We start from the raw sequence: 21,334 nt of genomic DNA, 5'->3' as shown, positions 1-21,334 counted from the left end.
CCTCATTACATGATTTTCTAGTTGTCGTGGTTCACTCAGTTATATCAGAGCTACCAAATGTGGGATTAAACATTAAAAAAAGATAATATTGTTTATGCTGTTTTGTTTTTCACTAGTTTAAATACTTATTTCCAGTCAGTCCATGAAGGGGAACTTTGGATCCTAACAGAATTTTGCATCTTAATAATAAAATGTGTATTTGTATGGAAAAAAAATTTCTGCCAGTTAAAGATTTAAACAAATGATGAAAACTAATATTCCCATCAGAATCAGAATCAGAATCAGAATCAGCACCTTTATTGTCCCACACATGTGGATATTTGTTGCAGCAGCAAAAGGACAGTAGTGCTTTTAAAAAACAATAACAATAGAGAATATTATAAACAAAATAATTTAAAAAGCTATAGAAATAGAATAGAATGAATAAACACATATGAACATTTTTAGTGTACAAAATAAAAAATGACAAATTTACAAATAATAATAAATGTAGGTATTTATAAGAATTTTATGCAGATGTATGCTATTGGGAGCAGTGCTGGTTGTACGGTTCATGAATTATTATTGTGACATTAAATCATATTTATGACATAAAAAGTTATAATAATCAGATTAAAAAGCAAAAATGGAGATAAAAGTCACATTTACAATATAAAACCAACATTATGAGATGTTTAAAAATCAGTATTGAAGTTATGACATAAATAGTCATAATAATCAGATTAAAAAGCAGAAATGGAGATAAAAGTAATATTCACAAGATAAAAACAACATTATTTTAAAATATAAAGTCATAATTATGCATCCAAAAAATGTACTTTTGTTAATTTGACATGAGGTTTTTAGTATCAACACTGATATTTGTCTGCACTGACCTAATTAAAGTCATCCTGATGACTGTGAGCACACTTGTCCTTGAACTCCCGAGGAAAGGTTGTAAACATTACTTCACGAAGGAGATATCGCGAGAGCACCGAAGAAACCCGAACGCGCGGAGGAGACAGGACGGAAAGAGCCGAACGGTCGTCACTCTGTGTCGCCCCCCCTCCTTTTTCAACATGGCTGCTATGTCTGCTCTCTCAAGTAACGCTCAGATTGGAGACTGACTCGATTTCTGCCTTCCAGTGCCTCGTAACTTTTGGTGTACATCAACTTCGCTTGGATGCAAATCACGTCCTACACCTTTTTGTCTCCCCTGGTTTCACTCAGTGGAATAACCTTCACCAATCACTCCCTCCACTGGGCCTTTTTTTCTACCCCAAAAAACAACCAACTGCCAGCCAACAACAGTTTCCAGAGCAATGGTTTGAGTAGGTGCACACAGTTTTCCTCTTCATGAACAATGTGTGAAAACTGCGCCGAGCTGGTGGAGGTTTTAAATGAAAGTAAGTAAACAAGTCATTTTTATTTACATCCAGGCGATGCTGAACCAACTGCTTGATGTTAGCATCGCTGTCCACTGAAGCTTCATGGGAGCATGTTAGCTCGGAGGCTAGCTAAATATAACTTTGTGTGTTTTCTTGATTGGCTCCGTCTTTTCCATCCAGACGTTTGCAGGAGTAAAGACAGCGGACGTGGTGACATTGTTTCTGCATGTGTTGCAGTCGGTCAACGTTGTGTCTTCGTGTCACACTGTGTCGGGTTGATATGAATGCAGATGCCTTTTTCCCTTTTCCAGATTGGCAGTCAGTTTTTTGGGGCCTGTCTGTCAAACACTCCTCACAGAACTCACACAAGCTAACTCCTAAATCCACTCTGAATTTAAAGACATCGACCATTTTTGTGTGTGACATTACAGCCACGGCTCATGACACGTTAGCGACGGTTAACACGGTGCACGCGAGCGGTTTAGAAGGCAGCTGCTGTTTGCTAAAAGGCGGTTTGCTCGGATTTTGAAGTTAGCTAAGTTAGCTAGGTTTAGCTAGCGAGCAGCCTGACTTTGTTTGATGTGTTTGTCAGGTCAGTCTGCTAGCTGTCCACTACGCTGCCACCCATTGTTTTGCGGATGGTCACATTCACAGTTCAAAATGGCCTGCTAACTGTCAATAACACGGTCACGGTTGATATTGCTGACACGATTAAAATGATGTGAATTTCTTATGTGTGTTTTGGCGAGCCTGATAAATGGGAACATAGCTTTAGCTCGCGGCGACTCAAGCTAACCCAGAAAATTAATGGCTGCAACGAGGCGCATATTTTGGCACATAGCATATCGTTAATCCTCAGTAGCTTTGTCGATATATCTCGGCTGATGTCTCATGTACTATAACCTTACTTTTGGCTCATTTTGGTGGGACAATTATTTCGGATCTTTGCCATCAAGTCCCGTTTCACACACGGGAGGCTAACGTCAACTTAACCCAGCAAACGTAAATACAAGGTTGCCTTTATAGCTAAAAGTTAGCCGTCAGTCCAGGCGTGCTAACCAGGCCCTGCTGCACTGCACAGCTGTCTGCAAGAAACCAAAGATTTTTCTGTGTGCTTTGACTCTATTCCTGAAGCAGTTAGCATGCAGTGATTTGCGGGTTATTTGCAGTTTTTCCTGTGTTTGTCATGAGCCGGTGTGTGTGTGTGTGAAGTGGATGCTCCTCCTGCAGGATCTGTAGGAATCCACTTTAACCTGAATGCAGCATGTTCTCACTGAGTCAAACTGCACCTGGACATCAGGCTGATGTCTTCTTGGACGAGCTGGCATGTGGTTGTCAAATAGAAGATAAACACTTGTGTGGATGCATGCACACACATTTCACTCCGGCTGTGAGAGCCTGAGATGTTGGCCACCTGTTATTGGAGAGGAATGTCATCCTCGGTGTGTATGGCTAAAAATATGTGGACACCCCAACACCTCAGACACAAACTGAGCGTCGGAGCCGCGGGGTGAGAAACAGATGAGAGGAGGACAGGTTTTTGTCATCATGCACTTCAAGAAAAAACTCAAAATGTGGAGAATAGACTTGACATTTCACGATTTAAGCCGCCTCAACAGAATGTCTTGTGTAGACGTGTTGGTGAAACTGTCCTTCTCATCAACACAGTGTACGACTCTCCAAACGATGTAGTAACATCAGAGACTGAGGCTCGGACGGCTCGTAAACAAGGCTGGATTAATGTAACTGGATTAATGGACCAGAAGAGTTGACTTCCTAGTTGACATTTAGACTTAATTCATGAAATTGTACCTCGACTGTGCGAGCTGTTTGAGCCTACAGTTACTACATCCTGAGGGTGTAACGTTCTGATTGTAGTGTAACCATCTCCTCATACTGACAACTGCACTGATACGAGCTGAAGTACAATCTCATGTGGAGTTTCACCAGTTCATCTACACATGTTGGGGCAGTCATGAGCTGGTCGATGTAGTGTCCAAAAGTCGGCCTTTATTCTTTGAATGTCAAGTCCTCACTCCTGGCTCTAACACTCGTCTGCAGACAAAGGCTGAACATTTCAAACCATGGCTTTTATTCTACAGTCCTGTCCTCTAGGAAGACTTTGAACCAGACTTTAGGACCTGGCTGCAGAGGTTTGCTCTCCATTCTGCAGTGAGAGCATTAAATCTGTTTCATACAGGAGATGCACACATGACATTGATTTATTTACATGTTAAACCTGCGTCCTTCATTCTTAGCAGAACCTCTATCTATCCTGCTGTGTAGTTGAATAAACAGGTTCTGTTCCCCTCAGATAAAATGATGAAGGTTCTCAGTCATCCAGGTCCTGGTTACTTTGTTTGTGTCATGAATGAAACGTGATTTTTTTCATCTTCAGTTTAAAGCATCTATCAGATGTTCTGTTCAAAGCGACTCACAGTAATTCATGCATTCACACATTGATATTGGTGGCGTCCATGCAAGGTGCCGACCAGCACATCAGGAGACACTTCAACATGCAGCTGGGGGAGCCGGGATTTGAACCGGCGACCTTCAGATTACTAGACGACCCGCTCAACCTCCTGAGCTACAGCCGCCGTGACACTGTTGAAGAATAAGAAATCAGAAAGGCTACACACACACACACACAGTCGTTCAAGTGTTGTCACAATACGGATTGTCTTTGCCGATACAGATAACTGATAATTAGCTGCCTCTCATCGACGATACGTGAAGATCACAGATGATTCACATTTCTGTGTTTTAAGAATGAATGAATAACCTGTAGTTGAGGGTAAAAACTGAGATGTGGTGAAGAAGGATGGATGATTTAATATTTCTGCGTTTATTGGTGAAACCTTCTGTGTCAGAGCTTGTAAATGCTGTTCACATTGTTGCTTCTGTTTATTAATGAAACATTTCATTGATATCCTAAGATAACAGATAAAATGAATTTAAATACGATGCATCCCTGCAGCTGAAACCTTGTAGTCGTCTCTCATGAGCGGCAGCTGACAGCGACAGCCGTGTTGGTGACATACTCACTAAACTTAATGCTGCTTCGCTACTTTTACAACAAACTGTGACTTTCTTGAGTGAAAAAATAATCTTTTAAATTGACAAACATGATATGTCTAATCCTTGGAACACTGAGTGTGTCTCACCACACATGTGTTTTGGGGGAACACCAGAAGAGGAGGGACGGTTTCTGCCTGAACACTTTCTGTTTCGGCTGCTCCTCCTTTGTCTTCTTATTGTTAGAGCGTTATGTCGAGTGATGATTAAAGGTCAATATCGTAACTTTATCATTCTTCATAATGACAGCTGCTCGCTAAAGCCAGGCAGCCATGTTTGTCTGAAGCCGCCGGCTGCTGGTGTTGACCTGGCCGGGAAGATGTTGGATGAGGTGGAGCTCTGGGTTCTGGTTCTGTGCAGACCAGATGAGTTCTTCAACACCGAACTTGGCAACAGATTCCTTTATGGATCTGGCTTGGAGGACAGGAGCATTGTCATGTTGAAGCAGGAAAGAGACAAACACAAACTGCAGACACAGAGCTGGAAGAAGTCATTGTGTGCTGTAGCAGTTAGATTTCCACACATTGTGACTTGAGGGGAACTCCAGACTAGAAGTATACAAAGAGTCTCCACCTATTTTTGGCTGTATGGTGCATTTTGAATGAGCAGCGACTCTGTTTTACAGAGTTTAATCTGTAGGAGTGTTGCTCCAGTGTTTCTGTTCTGATGTGTGGAACAGAAACACGCTGCAGTCATCAGATTACACTCGTCTAATCCTGACGTGTGGAAGAAAATCTGTGTGTTTTTGGGAAACTGTGGGTGTGGTGTCTAATTGGTGTTTGTCACATATCATGTGATGCATGATATAAACTTAACAGCAGCTTTAATCTTCACCTGCATTCTTAAAGGAACAGTTCACCCAAAAAAGACAATTATAAAGTCATTTTTGTTTCTTTTCCTTCTTTCTACAAAACACATTAAAACTCAGGATCTGGAGCAGCCATAAGAGAACTGAGATTTAGTGCTGCAGGATTTGGTAAAAATAATCATATTGCTGCTATTAAAATCCTGATGATGTGACATGTGTTGGCGTCTGCACCAATCAGACATGTTTTCTTACATGTGGAGAACAAAGATGTGCAGATCCGGACGTCTCTGCAGCTCCACGGTGCTTCATTATAAAGCTGTTAACACATTTTATCTTCATCAACAAACTGCAGAATCTGTGATTTGGCTGTTGCACTCAAGCCGTATTGCAAAGTATTTAATTTATTAATCGTGCGGCCAAGTGAGTGATATATGAAACTGTGTAAAACTGTAAAGTATTTGGTTTGAATCAGGAACTTTTTCTGATGAAGAGTGAAAATCTGACCAAGCAGCTTTCAGTCCTCAGCTGTGGACGCTCGGTGCTGTGGACGGACGTCTGCTGTCACGCACACACACACACACACACACACACACACACACACACACACACACACAGCTTCCCCTCGCTGCTCGATTCTGACTCAGATTACTGACAGAAACCTGCTGCTGCTGCTCACCAGTTCAGCTGTGATAACTGGTTGTGTGTCTGTGTGTTGTTGTGCGGCAGGTATCGTGTTTGTATCGGACGCCTTCACAGCTTTCACTGATACAATCCGGTGTTGTTGAGCGTCGGGTCAGCGGCTCCCCAGCAGGCCGCTGTCAGCTGAGACAGCTCTGTCTGCAAGACTGGCAGCTCCATGTGTTCAGTCTGCAGCTGACCTGCGACCTCAGATTTGCTGCAGCAGCATGTGTGTGTGTTTGTGTTTGTGTGTGTGTGTGAGGCAGAATCCCCTCTTACAACAGGGAGCGGTGTTGGGCTGATCCACGTGGTCTCCGCAGATACGAGGATTTGCTGCTTTTTGTGTGTTCTGTGTGTGAATGGAATATCTGTTGGTTTTGGACTGTTTGTCAGACAAAACAACGTGAAGATGGTTTTGGTTTTTTTCTTGGATTTATCTCTTGATCATCAATTAATTGTGATGAAATACATAATGGTTAGCTGTAGTCCTGGACCTGTGATATCTTTATATCAAAGTCACAAGGATCAGACGTTAAATCATACAGACTTAGTTTAGACTTTGACCACAGACAAACTCAAATAAGTGAGTTTATGTCAAGAAGATGTGACTTGAATCATGAAGAGTTCAGAGCTGCAGTGAGTAGCTGATAACGTGATCAGAAGAACATTAGTATCCAGCGATCCTGATAACAGATGAATCCTTTATGGTGTGTTTCTACATTTTCTGGTTCGTGAGGATTTTCTTTGTGCTTTTCTTTGTCATTTACGACGAGTTGTTGGGTTTTCGGACTGTCTGGAAGACGTTGTGCTGTGTCATTGTTGGGAAGAAGCTGGTTTGGTGACGATGGCGTGTTGACCGACCACCGTGGTCAAATATCAGATGGATTAAGCTTCAGTTCAAACATTGATCCCCTCAGCTGAACTCACCTGGCTGAGCCTTCACAATTACATCAAACACCGTCATCACGTTACAGTTCAGTTTGTCCAAAACTTTGATGTTTGAATAAAAACCTGTTGTACTAATTTAATTCCCTTCAGCCCCAGCTGTTTACTTAGCTCAAGTTAGCATGCTAACTAAGATGGTAAACATGGTGAAGATTCAGGTTAGCATGCTGTCGTTAGCATTTAGCTCAAAGCACTGGTGTGTCTGAGCACAACTTCAGTGAGGAGAGGCTTTTTATTCACGTCCGTCTGTCGGATTACTGTTAAATTACTGTGAGAGGCTTTTTTTTTCTCTGCATCCACGACACGATGTCACGTTTCACTGGCAAAAAGAACGAGAAATATAAATCCCAATCGACTAAATTGGACATTTGAAACGGTTGCTTGTGGTTAAACACAGCTGTATCCAGTGGGTGTTGATTTCTACACTTGAAATGAAGAGTTTTGAGTGTGAATGTTGTTTTAACACGTCCGCAGAATAAAGCAATGATGCAGTCAAACTAAATTAACTGTCTTATAATGCAGAAAAAAAAGGCAGATTGTTTGGCTGTTTCTACACGTGTTTTTGCTTCACACTTTTCTGCAAGACGGTCAGATTATTTATTACTCCTCTAACTCATAATACGTTCCTCAAACGGAAAGTGTAAGTGAAGTGACAAGCACATTAAAAAAGCAACTATTGGCTATTAGATTGATTTTCTCCTCTTCAACTTAAATCTCTGGTTTGTTTGCTGTAAACTTCTGATTAACACAACTGACGACTGGCTTCATTGAAGCATCTGTCATCTGAATACAGTCTGTGTGCCGGACTGTCCCTGAATTACTGAAGCAACATCCTGTGCACATTAGAAGTTGGTGAAATAGTGCGAGGACGCCCTGAGCTGCTTCTACAGCTCAATACAGAAAACCATCTAACAATCACCATGTGAGCTGAAATAATTTTAAAAAACAAGGAAACCTCAGAAAGAAAGTGTTTTTACTTGAAGCGTTTTGTCATTCTGAGAGCTTCAGATTCTTCTCCACCTGCTGTTGCCTTTTTAAAACGACACGTCTGAGTTGATCAGTACTTATTATAGTGTCACAGCTGGAACGTTTCTATTTAAACGCCTCCAGTCTGGCTGAACGTTACAGTCGCTGCTGAGCTGAGGAGTGTGATCACACAGTGCTGGTGTCCTCCTCCTCCTCCTCCTCCTCCTCGTATTTATATCCTCAGTGAGCTGCAGCCATAAACTGAGTTTAATGTCGGCTCCTGTTCCCAGACAACATCATCATCAAAGCAGTGAAACGACACAATCCCTCAGCGCGGCAGCAGGACAACGGCCAAGGCCGCCGGGCCGGCGTCCCAGAACACCCGTGTGTGGAAGTGGGCCTCAGAGGAGCTTCTGTTCACACGCAGAGCTGAAAGAGTTCTGGTTCCTGCCTGAACGGCCAACATGGTCGACAGGTTACTGTTGTTTCTGTTTTTTATGTTCCGTCTCTTCGCTGCCAAATTCAGGTCAGTGATTCAGTGGAGACACTTGATTCCTCTGAACCGAGTCTGACTGATATGAATCTTTGAAGGCCAAAACAAGAACAGTAACGTTGGAGAGAAGCTGTCGGAGTCGGGTGTCGATGTTCAGCGCCATGGTACCAGCTCATTGGATTATCAACATCTGATACTGAATACTCTTAAACATGGTGGAGCCGACGTGTCTTAATCGATGGAATTTGTTCATATTGTCCTTCGATTATTTCTCGTCATGACGATGTCTTTGTTGTTTGCAGTGAAACAAACTTGATTTATTCTTGAGCCTCAGGCCTCAGCCGATTCCTTCTTCAGTCACTGACCATGAGAACATGTGTGATATGATCTTTGTTTCTCAAGATGTTCCCTTTCTGGGGAATGTCTCCTCATTCCTCTGGAGAACTGACCATGTTTTCCTCACCCATACATGAATATGCCTGACAGTGTTAACCCTTCGTTAAAGACGACGATGTTTCCTATTTTTAGTTGTCACTCTGACGAGGAGGTTACGTTTTCACCCGTGTCTGTTTTTGGGTTGTTGTGGGAAATGAAATGATCTACTGATCTCAGGCCAGTGATTTCTAATCAGTACTGTTGGATTTTTCTCTGAAGGTTCGTAGATGAAATGTTTGAGACTTGTTGAATTGTGCTGAACTGTTTAGATTACTGTGAAACGGTACAAAAGCCTCAGACAGTGGACAAAGGCTTGTGTTTGGACTAGAATCTCTTTAGTTGAGGATAGAAAGGGGTCAAGGGTGGACGGTGTGCGTTTGTTGGTTTGTCAGCAGGATTACACAAAAACTAGAGCAGATTTCCACCAGACTTGGATGGGGGATGGGTCTCAGCCTGGAACAGCCCCCAATAGTTTTTGGTGGATTCAGGAAGAATGTTCTCACTTTCTGTAACATTGTGACATAAGACTGATGAAGATTATAAATCAGTCTGTGTTATATTTTGATCCTGATACAGTTATAAACCAATAGTTGTCGACCACATCAGTCTTCATGTCGATTGTTTAATCTCTGACCCAAAGTGAACGAGTGAAACTGAAAGAAAACTCTGGGGAACTCGACTATGTGACACATATCATAATCTGTTGTGTTTCTGACTGTTTGGTGAGTGTTGCCATATAAAACCAACCAGCAGTTCATTGGAGGTGTTCAGTCTGCGTTTCTGTGGAAAATGAAAAGTTAGAATAACACGTGTTCGGTCGGAGATGTCTTGATGTATCCAGCTGATCTCTAACAGCCGCTCCCTCTTGTTCCTCCTCAGTATCGGATGCAGACAGCAGTGAAGGAGGCTTCCAGCTGAAGAAGGAACATGCCCTGCGAGTGCTGGGCTACATCAGCTCCTGGACACAGAGGTCAGTCACTCACATCCGACATGAGTCACCTGATTTAAAGTTTACATCAGTGTTTCCATAAAGCAGTTTGAGATCTGTCAGCAGTGGGCACGTGTTGACAGAAGTTCCTCAGCCTGATTACGACTTGCCCTTTCCAAAGCAATTCCTGAAGATCTCTCTCCATTTTGTCCCCTGGTTTGTTTATGCTAGCCTCTGTTTACCTCCACATCCACGCCTGACGTAGTCACGTAGCCTGACGTAGCCTGACGTAGCCTGACGTAGCCTGACGTAGCCTGATGTAGCCATGTAGCCTGACGTAGCCTGACGTAGCCTGACGTAGCCTGACGTAGCCGCGTAGCCTGACGTAGCCTGATGTAGCCTGACGTAGCCACGTAGCCTGACGTAGCCACGTAGCCTGCACTGCGTCATCCTCTGAGCAAGTTACGCTTTAGTTAGCCGTGCTCAAAACTTTATAGTATTTGCAAACCTTCAAAAGTTTGCTTAAAATTCACTTGACATTTTATGGAAACGTGGCTATTTACTGACTTCATTAGATTCAAACTAAAGTAAGTAATGACGCCGCTCACCTTGATGCCTCCAGCATCAGGGACAGGCGTTTATCACTTGAAGGTCTTGTGTTCCTCATGCAACCTCACTTCTCGTAGCATGAGAGCTGTATTTAAGTACAGTGTAAACAAATGAAAATACAAAATGACTGTTAGCGACACAATTGAAACGAAGGCTCCTCTATCTGTTAACCATCAGCACATTCTTGTACCGTAACACGTTGATCACATTTTTATCCCCTTTTTACTTAAAATAAATACATTGTTCATTTATTACATTAAATTTATGACCCATTTCTTCCTGATCTGCTGAGGAAACGAGTGAATGATCTGCAGGCGGTGCTGAACGGGTTGTTGGTGTCAGCGGTTCTTTCCTTTAGCAGGATAAAAGGATAAAGGTTGTCCGGGCAGCAGGACTGTGTGTCTTTTAAAAAACCAAAAAAAAAAGAGAGAAAATTGCAAATCTCATTCAGGGAAACCTTCTTGGAAGCGATTGGAAAGCTTGAAAGTGAGAACGCAGTTACAGTCTGGCTTCAGCAGGGATCCTCGAGTCAGGACATCAGTGACGCTACAATCCAGTTGTTCTGGTTCGTTTTCATTCATCCAGCTGGAACGTTTTAGTGTTTGGTGTGTGGCAGAGACGTGAAGACACTGAACTGAACAATCAAAATCTGCTGCTGACGCATTTCTTATATATGTCAGACGCAGTGATTTGTTGTGCCTGCTGGGGTTTATGTGTTAGTGTGTGTTGATTAATATCTTATAAGCGAAGTATCTTAAGAAGGACGAGTTTGAGGACAAAAGATTGCTGTGTTGGCTTTTCGAGATCAAAACAAATCAGGCAGATGGTGAATTTCAGGGCCGTCGGTCACCTCGATGGCTGACTGAGCTCACTGAATAGTCAATGTTCACGCCAGATAATCAGACTTAAGAAAGCAGGACAAGCACGGGTGTGACGCCGTTAACATCAGGATGGAGCTCTGGAACAAGCTCAGCTAAATGGAATGCAGCCATCATTAATGTTATAAATTCCACCTGTGCCTTTTCCTGCGTTGTTAAGTCAGAATGCCTGCTGTGAAAAGTGTCTGTTGGAGGCAGAGCCGAACTCTGATTGGCTGTTCCGCTAAGTGAATCCCTTCTTGAGCCTGTAGCTGTTCTATCCACCATTTCTCCTAATTTCTCTCCTCCCCCACATCTGTTCCTGGTCATCAGACATATTCTCAATTGGCAGCGGCAATATTGTGATAGTGGTGTCAAAAAAACTCTTGATCATAAAAATGGTTTGCTGCCGCTGTGTGTTCAAGTGCCGCTGATGTGAAGCGCTGGGCTTCGTCGCGGTCAGCTCTTGATGTCTGTTCGGTGTGTTTAGGTCCTTCGTTTCCCCAGTAACCTCCCCAAGAAACTCTTTGACGCTGTCACGATGATATTCTCTCTGCCAACGGGCACAAAAGCCGTCATTATAGACTAAAGGAATGAATAAACTTGTGTGTTGTTGGTAGTTGTTACTGACAGAAAGTGATCTGGTCGTCTGCCAACAGTTAAACCACTTGGAAACACCGTGAGGAGAAAGTTACCTTCAGTCTTCCTTGTTATTCAGTAGCTGCTAAGAAATGAAGCAGTTTGTATACTGTTGGTTGCCTCTGTAACACTTCCTGTGTGTCCTGCGTCGTCTCCAGACAATGTCTCTGCTGCTTCAAAGAGTACAAACACCTGGAGGTCTTCAACCAGCTGGTCTACGCCCTCATCAACCTGGTCATCGCTCAGATCAGCAGCCTGAGAGACCGCCTCTGCAGCGTCCAGGACCGCTCACGTAAAGGTGGCGTGCCTGGGACTGAGGGGGCGGGGTCTGAATGGAGCGGGGGCGAGGCTGCGTCCGGGCCCCTCCCCCAGCCTTCCTCCCCCGGGGAGGACGAACCTGTGAATGTGGAGAGAGACTCTGCCGAAGAGGACGGCGACACTCCCGATCTGAACCAGAATAAGACCCAGAACCAGGGTCAGGGTGCCAACCAGCCATGTGAAGCCCAAATGGAAGCACTGGGGCCTGGGGAGAGCGCCAGCGGCTCCGTGGGTGGAGACGGCGGTGTCGGAGCAAACAGCAGCAGTGACAGTCAGGACCCGTTCAGCTCCTGGAGCACAGAGGAAAGGGAGAAGCTGCTGCTGTGTGCCGCCAAGATCTTCCAGATCCAGTTTCCCCTCTACACTGCCTACAAACACAACACACACCCCACCATAGAGGTAAGACCCAGTCACACACCTGACACGCCAGAACAGCTTCTGGAAGCCCCTGAGCCCGGGTGTTGTTCAACAAGAAGGTTGTGCTAGAATAAAACCACAGCTGAATGTTTTAACACTTTTGTTTGTTGTGCATGGATGAAACCAACAAACTCTAGATTTAATGAACAGTCATAGTCATTATCTAGTAATGAGGAACGAGGAACAGATCAGGGCTGCGCAGCTCCAATCACGTCGGGTTAGTCTGCATTTGAGCACTTGGAGTATAAATAAGTAGTGTGAATGCTCGTCTGCACTACGGCTGCACAGTGTGTGCATGCAGAGTCGTCACAAGTAGGACAATCAAGTCGGCTCGTTCAAATTTAAAATGTGTTTTCGTGGCACTCACACTGAACATTAAGACGGCAGCACTTGATGAGCATAACCTCTAATCTGCCATTCAAGTTACCTGGTGAGAAGTCCTGTATTTTTCAGATATATGTATCTGTGTAGAAGAAAATCTAAATAACGTAGAGTCAGTTTTATCTCAGTATTGTGCAGACATGCTGTGCACTGTAAGACCTGTGTGTTCGTAGGTTTTTAGACACATTTAATCCCAAAGATTAACTGCATTTCTTGCTATTTCTCAGTGTTTTTATAGGTTTGAGAGACTATAAGACTTTTATCGTTGATGGCATATAAAAACACGGAGGATAGATGTCGAGATGATCGTGAATATAAGGGCTTTATCCATATTTTGATTATGATCTGGATAAAACTGTGAATGCTACAGTTTTTGGGGGGCTGGATAATTTTTGCATCGTCACATCTTTTTTACTGAATAACTAAACCAGGTTTTTCTCTGTAAAATCTCCTTTTCACATCCTTTTTTAATGTGAACGTTGGCCTAAAATCCAGAAACCTCCTGAATTAATTAACTAAGCAGAACACAGTTTTCTTGTCATGCATATCCTCTAAAACGTCTTTCTTTTCTCCAGGACATATCTGCTCACGAAAGCAACATCCTCGGCTCCTTCTGCGACATGAATGTAAGAAATTCACCTTTTTTTCTTGCATTTAGTTACAGTCTGCCTTCTGTCAATCACCTGACGCCTACAGCAGGAAACAATTCCTCAGAAACACGTCGTCTTCGGGCCAGTTCACTCCGATAATGTCACCGCTGCAGAACAACTCAGACGTATTCTTTCATTTCAATGAAACTGCTGATGCTTGTTTCACCACAGGCTGCTCTGAGAACCATTTTCTGCTGCACACTTAAAATGTCAGATTAATTCCTGTTGTTTGTTCTCCTGCCGATCGTATTTCTATCGTTTATTCTGTGCTGGACCTGTTTCATTTGGAAACTGCACAAAGAGGCTGCCAGTCAGCTGTTGGGCATCCTGAGCCGGATCTGGGCCGGATGTGATGATGAGAAGTAGAAGTAGGTCTGAGAATTTCTGTAAGAGACGAAGACGTCAGGGGCGCATAATGTGCTCAACAGTGTCACGACTGCTGGAGAGACTCAGGATTATTGGTCTTCTGTGACTGTGTCTGAGGTCACAGTGCACACACATGTGGAGGACAGAGAAACAGGAAAAAATGAAGAGGCAGAGGATTACTGAAGCGTTAGTTCACTTCCTCTGACAGCACTTTTTGCTGAGTCACCTCCTGTGATTTATCTGAAATTTCTGAAAGTCATCTCCTTTTCAGCAGCAGCTTCCTCGTTAACTGGACAGCTGGAGGAGACGTTTGTCCTCCTGAGACACGTTAATGTCTCAGAGTGACATTCAAAACTTTCAAACTCAGAAAACCAAGATGATCGGTATATCTTCAAACCTCTCGTCTCGTCCGTCTTCTCCCTCTCACAGCAGCTGCATGTGCAGAACATTTATATCATAAAAAAATCATCATACAGTTTTTTCAGTAAACAAAAATGTAGCTTGCACACACGAGAAACGAACCGGAGATGGTGGCGCTGGTACCACTTCTGTCCACAGGGGCCGCCAGAATCAACAAGGACCAGAGCGCCTCGAAGCTGCTTTAAAGCGAAACTCGCGCCAAAAAGCAACCGAGGCTTTATTTGGGATTGAATATGAGTCAAACCTTCGTGTGAAAGCATAATTAGGACGAAAGAGGCGCTTTAAAGATTTACCGTAGTTTTGGTTTTGGGCATGTTAATTTTGAACGGGAGAGCTCGGGGCAGGACATGCTAGCTTCAAAATCGCTATTTTCAGAACACCAAGAAGTCTCGACACAACATGAAACTTTGCTCGTAGCATCACCAGGGTCTCTACTCATGAACACGAGCATTGAGAACATTTTTTTTTTCTGTGCCCAAAACCAAAACTATGGTAAATCTTAAAAGTGCCTCTTTCGTTGTAATTATGCTTTCACACGAAGGTTTGACTCATATTCAATCCCAAATAAAGCCTCTGTTGCTTTTTGGCGAGAGTTTCGCTTTAAACACTAGATTTTTAAAGTACAGATTGTTTCATATTCACTGAATAAAAAGTCAATTTAGAACAATTTTGTCATCAAAGATTCATTTTATATTTTGTTTCAGTGTCGAGCAAAAGAGCCACAATTATCATTCAGCCATAACTGTGCTGTCCGGCCAGAAAACCCTCGGCTGTACGCGGCTCTGTTAGAACGAAAAGTGTAAAGATTTTACAAAATGTTCGACTGGTTAGTTGTTAACTTACTGAAACTTGAGTATTTCCTGCTTCAGTATTTGGTGAGCAGAAAGATTTATTTTCAGGGTTCGCACAAAAAGTCTTTTAAACTTTGAAAAATTCATAAATTTAACCGTTTTGATTGTCAAGGTTGAATTAAAACAAATATTCAACCCATGTTGAGGCAACTAAATGGCTCAAAATGTAAACTACCACTTCTAACTGAATGTCTTTTTGTATGTTTTTAAATGACATTTTACATCCAAGTACTTGCAGGAAGAATAAAAGCGGAATAGAACTTCTTACAATGGATTAAGATAAAAAGAAACACTGAGGATCAAATGAAAAACAAAAGGTAAATTGAAATAAAGCAGAGATGAGGATGTAGCCGGTCGTACGTAAGATGTTTAGTAAAGATTTAAATGTGATAATTAAGACGTATAGTTGGTTCAGGTATCTTTTAAGTGCTTGAGTTCTTCTCTGGAAGGTTTCATGAAGCGCTGCATTCGTGTTTCGCTCATGAGGAAGTTTCTTACAGTCTCCTGCCCCGAGATCAGAAACCTGATCCGGCCGGCTGAGTGTCCAAATATAAACGTTGTCTGATGTGAGGTTTCGTGTTGCAGCGATCTGCTCTCTGCTGGCTTTATTCCGTGTCCTGGACGAGTTTTGTTCTTTTATTTCAGTGGACTAAAATGGCAAGAACTCAATCTTACTTTAACCTGTTCTTTACATCCGTTAGACATTTGACGAAAGCAGTCACGTTCAGATAAGAACTGAACAGAATATGAAGCACCAAAGAAAGGAGCGTGTCACTTTTATACAAGATGACTGTTTTTCACTGAGTGAGAGACAAAGTAAGAAAGTGTTTGATTGTCGAAGGCGACAGTTGTTGTGTTCAGTGACTGTTTGACCTCCGGAGGCAGAAGGTTTACGTGAGAAACGCCTGATATCACAGTTTTGGTTCATGTCAGTCGGTGTGTGGAGCGTTGAGTACAGTTCTCTGTTTCACTAAGTATTGTCTACATTTCCTGCCCTCTTTGGTTTGTTTTGTCAAATCGACGCCCACATTATTACAGAGTGCCGAGCCTGGTGAAGTCCATGGTAACAGGCTGTCATTGGTCTGCGCTCGTGACGCTGCTCTTTGTGCTCCGAGATGAAAATCTTCAGAGATGAGAATCAATTTAATAACAGTGCTTTGGAGAAGAAGGCAGCACCTCCACGGCGTGTTGAATGCGTCCATGTGGGTTCAGGCTTGTTTCCTGCAGATGAATTCCTCAGATAATCCGTGAGCTCGGTGGATTTCACCTTCTCACTGTCATAAAGTCTTAATCCAGGTCAGGGGCGAGCCGCACTACAGTGGAGTTTTGGCAGTGAACCCCACACTCCAACAAGTTCATGTGGTTAAAGTTGGAGAGGAATTTAAATGTAGAAACTAACCTGCTAAAAAGGAGTAAATGTTGAGAAGCACAGCAGGTTATTTAACAATGAACATCACTGTGTTGTGCAGAAGAGTTTACTGAAGTGTTGACATGATTTCATGAATTTGTTTTAATCACTCTGAGTTAAATTCAGGCTCATAATTTTTGTGTTTTACTGCTTTTTTTATAGACGAATAACCAGATTTTTAATGGAGGTCAGTTTAACCCGGACTCATTTAAAGTGTTAAAGTTTGTCACCGCAGGTTCTTCTCCCCTGGAACTTTATGTCCATTAACTAAATGTTTTTTTTGGTGGGATTTGCATTTACAACAACACATTGTTGATGACAGTTGTCTGTAAATGAAGATGACTCAGCGAGTGCCTCCACTTCTGAAGAGCGAACCAACAAATGTGAAGAAGATAGTATGAATGAGTGATGATGCATCAGGACTTAAAGGATCAGATCACCGCAAAATGCAAGTGAAGTGTCGGAGCGTCACAGTAAAACAGAGCCGCAGCGTTCTGATAAACAACCACAGAAACATCAGAAGTCTCCACACAGATGTTTTTCTGCCGCTTAGCTCAATTAGAAAATAGTGATGGCTCGGTCGCGAACGAATCAGTTCGAACGAACGAGTCTTTAACGTGAACGAACTGACCTGATTCCCCGTTTCACTTCTCTCTCGTTCGTTCGTTCATTCTCACAGACCAGTCACTGTGTTGTTCACTGTTCAGTTATCAGAGTGGTGAGGAGGACTGAGAGCCAGCCAATCGTATGCTGGGTCTAGGACACTGTCGTTGAATTTTAGCCAATGAGAACCGTTTACATAAAAAAAAAAACCCATTTCATTTCGTTCGTAGCTCTCGTTCTCGTTCGGTTATGATTCCTCTCCTGTCATTCTCGTTCAGTTAGTCACTCGTTCTTGGCTAGCTGGCTTTAGCTGTTAGCTGCTAACTGTCGTGTTGTCCAAAAGTACACATAATCATGTAGTTGCAGCTATGTATTTGCCATGAACAGCTTGTTATGTTGACCGTTAGCATGATCGTTTGAGAACGAGGAGCTGAGAACTGTGCATTACAATCACCGCCGTTGTACCGGAAGTGCGACTGAACGAACGAACGAACTACATGAACGAGTCATCCTGCCGAACTGACCGACGGGAACTGAATCTCGACATCGAACGATGAAATTAGAAAATAAGTGAACAGGAGTCGACTGTTGACTTCACGTCTGCTCTGATTGGTCGGAACAGTTTGGGTCAGGCCTGCCACCGTTGTACCGACCCAGCACGGTTTGTCTTGACAGCGTGTTCATCGTTTCTGAATGAAACCAGACGTGTAGCGCTCTCTCTGTTCTCTACGGGACCTTTAATGATGCCTGATGTGGTCTCTCCTCCACCAGGACGTGGAGGTGCCTCTGCACCTGCTGCGTTACGTCTGTCTGTTCTGCGGGAAGCACGGCCTCTCTCTGATGAAGGAGTGCTTCGAGTCGGGCACTCCGGAGAGCCTCCCCTTCCCCATCGCCCACGCCTTCATCACCATCGTCTCCAACGTGAGTCCACCAGCCCAAACACAAGCTGCTCACTGCTGACTAGAACAGACACAACTCTTTCTGAACTATAACCTGTGTTTTAGTGAGCGGGATGTCAACTTCATGGTCATTGATGAGGCTGTAGTTTGTGTAAATACTGTGTAAATGCATTTTATTTACTGACAGGTGTTTCTGATATTTAACCTCTGTAAATAAATACTAGACTGCATTAGTTTCAGCTGCATTTGTCTCATAAACTGCAGCTGAGACACTTGAAGATTTAACGACACCCAGTGTGGATCACCTGTTAATTAAACTGCGTTGTGTTTCCGTCCACAGATCAGAATATGGTTGCACATTCCAGCCGTCATGCAGCACATCATACCGTTCCGCACCTACGTAATACGGTGAGTTAGAACAGATGTGGCAGTGACGGAGGCTTCAGTTTGTGTTTCATTCAGCCTCATTCGTTCCTGATGAGTTTCTGTGCTGTGTGACTAAAGGCTAAATGTTTTTATGAACAGAAGAAACGTTTAACCTCTGCCTCACTATCAGCAGCTCCATTCAGTCTGTGAAATCTCAGTCACAGTTTTAATGTTTCTTGGATGTTCAATTATACGAGGAACCCTCTGACCTGGTGCATTAAGATTTAAAATGAGTAGTTTCAGTGATTTGTGGAGAAAGGACACACGGGACATTGTTTTGATTTTAACATCTAAATGTTTTGAAATGCTTTAGAGAAAGATCAAGAAAACCCTGACAGATGAGAGGCGTAAGTATTTCAGCAAAGACAAATAAAGGATATAAACAGAAACATCCGTTTTTTGGGCCATTCAAATGTAGATTAGAGTATTTTTGATTTTTGATTTTGTCATCTGATCCCAGTGTGTGTGTGTGTGTGTGTGTGTTTATATATCGTGTTTGGCATTAAAGCCAATAATACAAATATTGTGGTTTTTGTTCTTGTCGCTGAGCTCTGAGAGGAAAATAAATTGACTTCATAAATGAATCTTCTGTGAGTGAAAGTATGAATAAGGAGATGATTTTCCCAGTGTAACTCTGCGTCCTTCACTCTGCTGCAGCCGTCTGAGTTTGTTCATGACTGAGTAGCTGCCATTTTGTTGAACACCTTTCCTCCCCCGACAGCTCTGCTGCCCAGATGAGGCTGAAAGAAACGCAGCTTCTGGTGACTGATTCAAATCAGAACAAACAGAAAACCTGCTCCAGTCTTCATCTGCAGCCTTTACAGTCCTGTGTTGTTCTCCACTGTCAGATACATAGACATGTTGCACCTTTAAGTGCTTTGGAAACACGTGTTGGCGTCTGTCTCGCGGTGCGTCTCCCCAGAGATGTTTTCTGCCATCTGAGATGACGAATCCAGACGTGGACGGTTTCAGTCTCGAGCTGTTTTCTCCTCTCCGTCTCTCTCTCTCTCTCTCTCATAATCAGTCAGTCAGCGCACCTCGCTCATTCGTGCTCTCTCCCCCTCCAAAGCGCCACACATGTGTTGCTAGGAAGAGCTCCCGTCGCCATGGAAACAGTTGCCAGGCCTCCGGTGAACCTCTCCTCACATGACCCCAGAGGAGGCAGAGCGCCGGCAGCAGAGCTCGGTCATGTGATGCAGGCGGGCTCACCGAGCAGAGACTCGTCGCGGTCGAAGGAAACGACGACTGGAATACGAAATAATGATTAAAGGGTTGTTCCGTGAATTTATTCAGGCACCCTCTTCACTCAAAATGTCCGTCCAGCTCACACCTCAGCGTTACTTCTACCCCATTTCACATCAGCACCCTTTATCCCAGAGTTGAGTTGATTTTCAGGCGATGACCCCGAAGCTGAGGCTAAAAGTAGTGTGAAAAGCCCTTTAGTCTTGTTAGCGTGACCTCTTTGAATGTTTCACTTCATACCAAACATCAGATTCAGTGCACAGTCCCGTTGATGTTAACGCTTTGAAACACTGTCTTATTACGTCTGTGTTGGATGACGTTAAACTTCTGGAGCAGTGATGGTGTGGAAACAATACAAACATGTTTTCTTTTGACACGAGAGCCAGTTTAGTTCTTTGTAGTTGTTTGTCCTTAAAATCCCTTTAAAATCGGTTTGATCAGCAAAACACAAACTCCTGCAGCAGCGACCGAAGCCTCCCAGCTCATCACAGAAGATCTGAAAACCACAAACCCAACCATCCCGGCTCAGAGTAATGACTGGATGAGTCAGCAGCATTCTGCCGTTGATCAGATGTCTCAAAGTCCGCCTACGCAGGGCTGGAGAGGGATGTGATTAAAAATGAATCTCAGAGGTACTAACACAGTTTTCCAAGTGTCGGAGAAGTTCGGCGCATCGACAGAAATGTGAAATGTGAGAGTGGAAAGGAGAATTTCAAGCTCGCTGCTCGGTTGTTTTTTCAGACAAAATCAAATATATTTCTGGTGAATTTAACTTTGATTATCACCAGTGGCTGAAACTCAGAAGTCATAAGAGAGATCTAAAGTGGGAGGCAGTTTTTCAGCAGAATTGATTGAGCAAAAAAAAAAAATATAGCAGAGCAGCACATTGTTCTGGACGCCCATTTTCCTATTGTACATGTGGAAATGTCACGAATCACTCAAGTCAAAGTTATCAATCAACAAACGCTGTCAGCTCCAAAAAGATTCGTATGTGACTTTCAAACTATTCGTTAGCTGAGCTCATGTTCTCCTCGACGCGTCTGCAGGTATCTGTGTAAGCTGTCGGATCAGGAGCTGCGGCAGAGCGCGGCACGCAACATGGCCGACCTGATGTGGAGCACGGTGAAGGAGCCGCTGGACAGCGCGCTGTGCTTCGACAAGGAGAGCCTGGACCTCGCCTTCAAATACTTCATGTCCCCCACGCTCACCATGAGGCTGGCAGGACTCAGCCAAATCACAGTGAGTCACGCTGCAAACACACCGCCGCTCGAGTCGAGCCGCTCGAGGCTTTTTAACCGAGCGTCTACATGAAGGTTGTCACAGTCGCACCTAAACATTCGTCCGCCATTTTGCACTGCCACAGCTTCAAAGAGGCACTTTTGAGTTTTTTAAGTAGCCACTGGAGAGGGAGGAGGGTTTGGTGAGGGGTGTTCAACCTGATGTCCCTTAATCCTGCACACTGGACCTTTAATGCTCATTCAGAGTCAGTATTCCTTTATTGTCCCACAAACGAGGAAATGTGTTTGCTACAGCAGCTAAAGGACAGAACATTA

General features: G+C 43.5%; 1 protein-coding gene across 7 annotated transcripts in view; it reads left to right on the top strand.

Annotated features, from left to right (window-relative positions):
- Positions 1-1,005: 1,005 nt before the first annotated feature.
- The window catches only part of usp34 (ubiquitin specific peptidase 34), a 51,579-nt gene continuing 31,250 nt past the window's right edge, over positions 1,006-21,334 (top strand). For 6 of the 7 annotated variants that reach the window (XM_030417518.1, XM_030417509.1, XM_030417488.1 and 3 more), the window contains exons 1-7: positions 1,006-1,385; positions 9,647-9,737; positions 11,959-12,517; positions 13,492-13,542; positions 17,986-18,135; positions 18,454-18,521; positions 20,828-21,020. In XM_030417518.1, coding sequence (XP_030273378.1) covers positions 1,343-1,385; positions 9,647-9,737; positions 11,959-12,517; positions 13,492-13,542; positions 17,986-18,135; positions 18,454-18,521; positions 20,828-21,020 — 1,155 coding nt within the window. In that variant the 5' untranslated portion in view covers positions 1,006-1,342. The remainder of the gene's footprint in view (positions 1,386-9,646; positions 9,738-11,958; positions 12,518-13,491; positions 13,543-17,985; positions 18,136-18,453; positions 18,522-20,827; positions 21,021-21,334) is intronic. The other variant, XM_030417499.1, reaches the window with a different exon arrangement.

Source organism: Sparus aurata, chromosome 1, assembly GCF_900880675.1.
Source record: "Sparus aurata chromosome 1, fSpaAur1.1, whole genome shotgun sequence".
In the NCBI taxonomy this organism is placed as follows: domain Eukaryota; kingdom Metazoa; phylum Chordata; class Actinopteri; order Spariformes; family Sparidae; genus Sparus; species Sparus aurata.
Note: the sequence above shows the minus strand (reverse complement) of the source record. Positions and strands in the feature narration are given on the sequence as shown.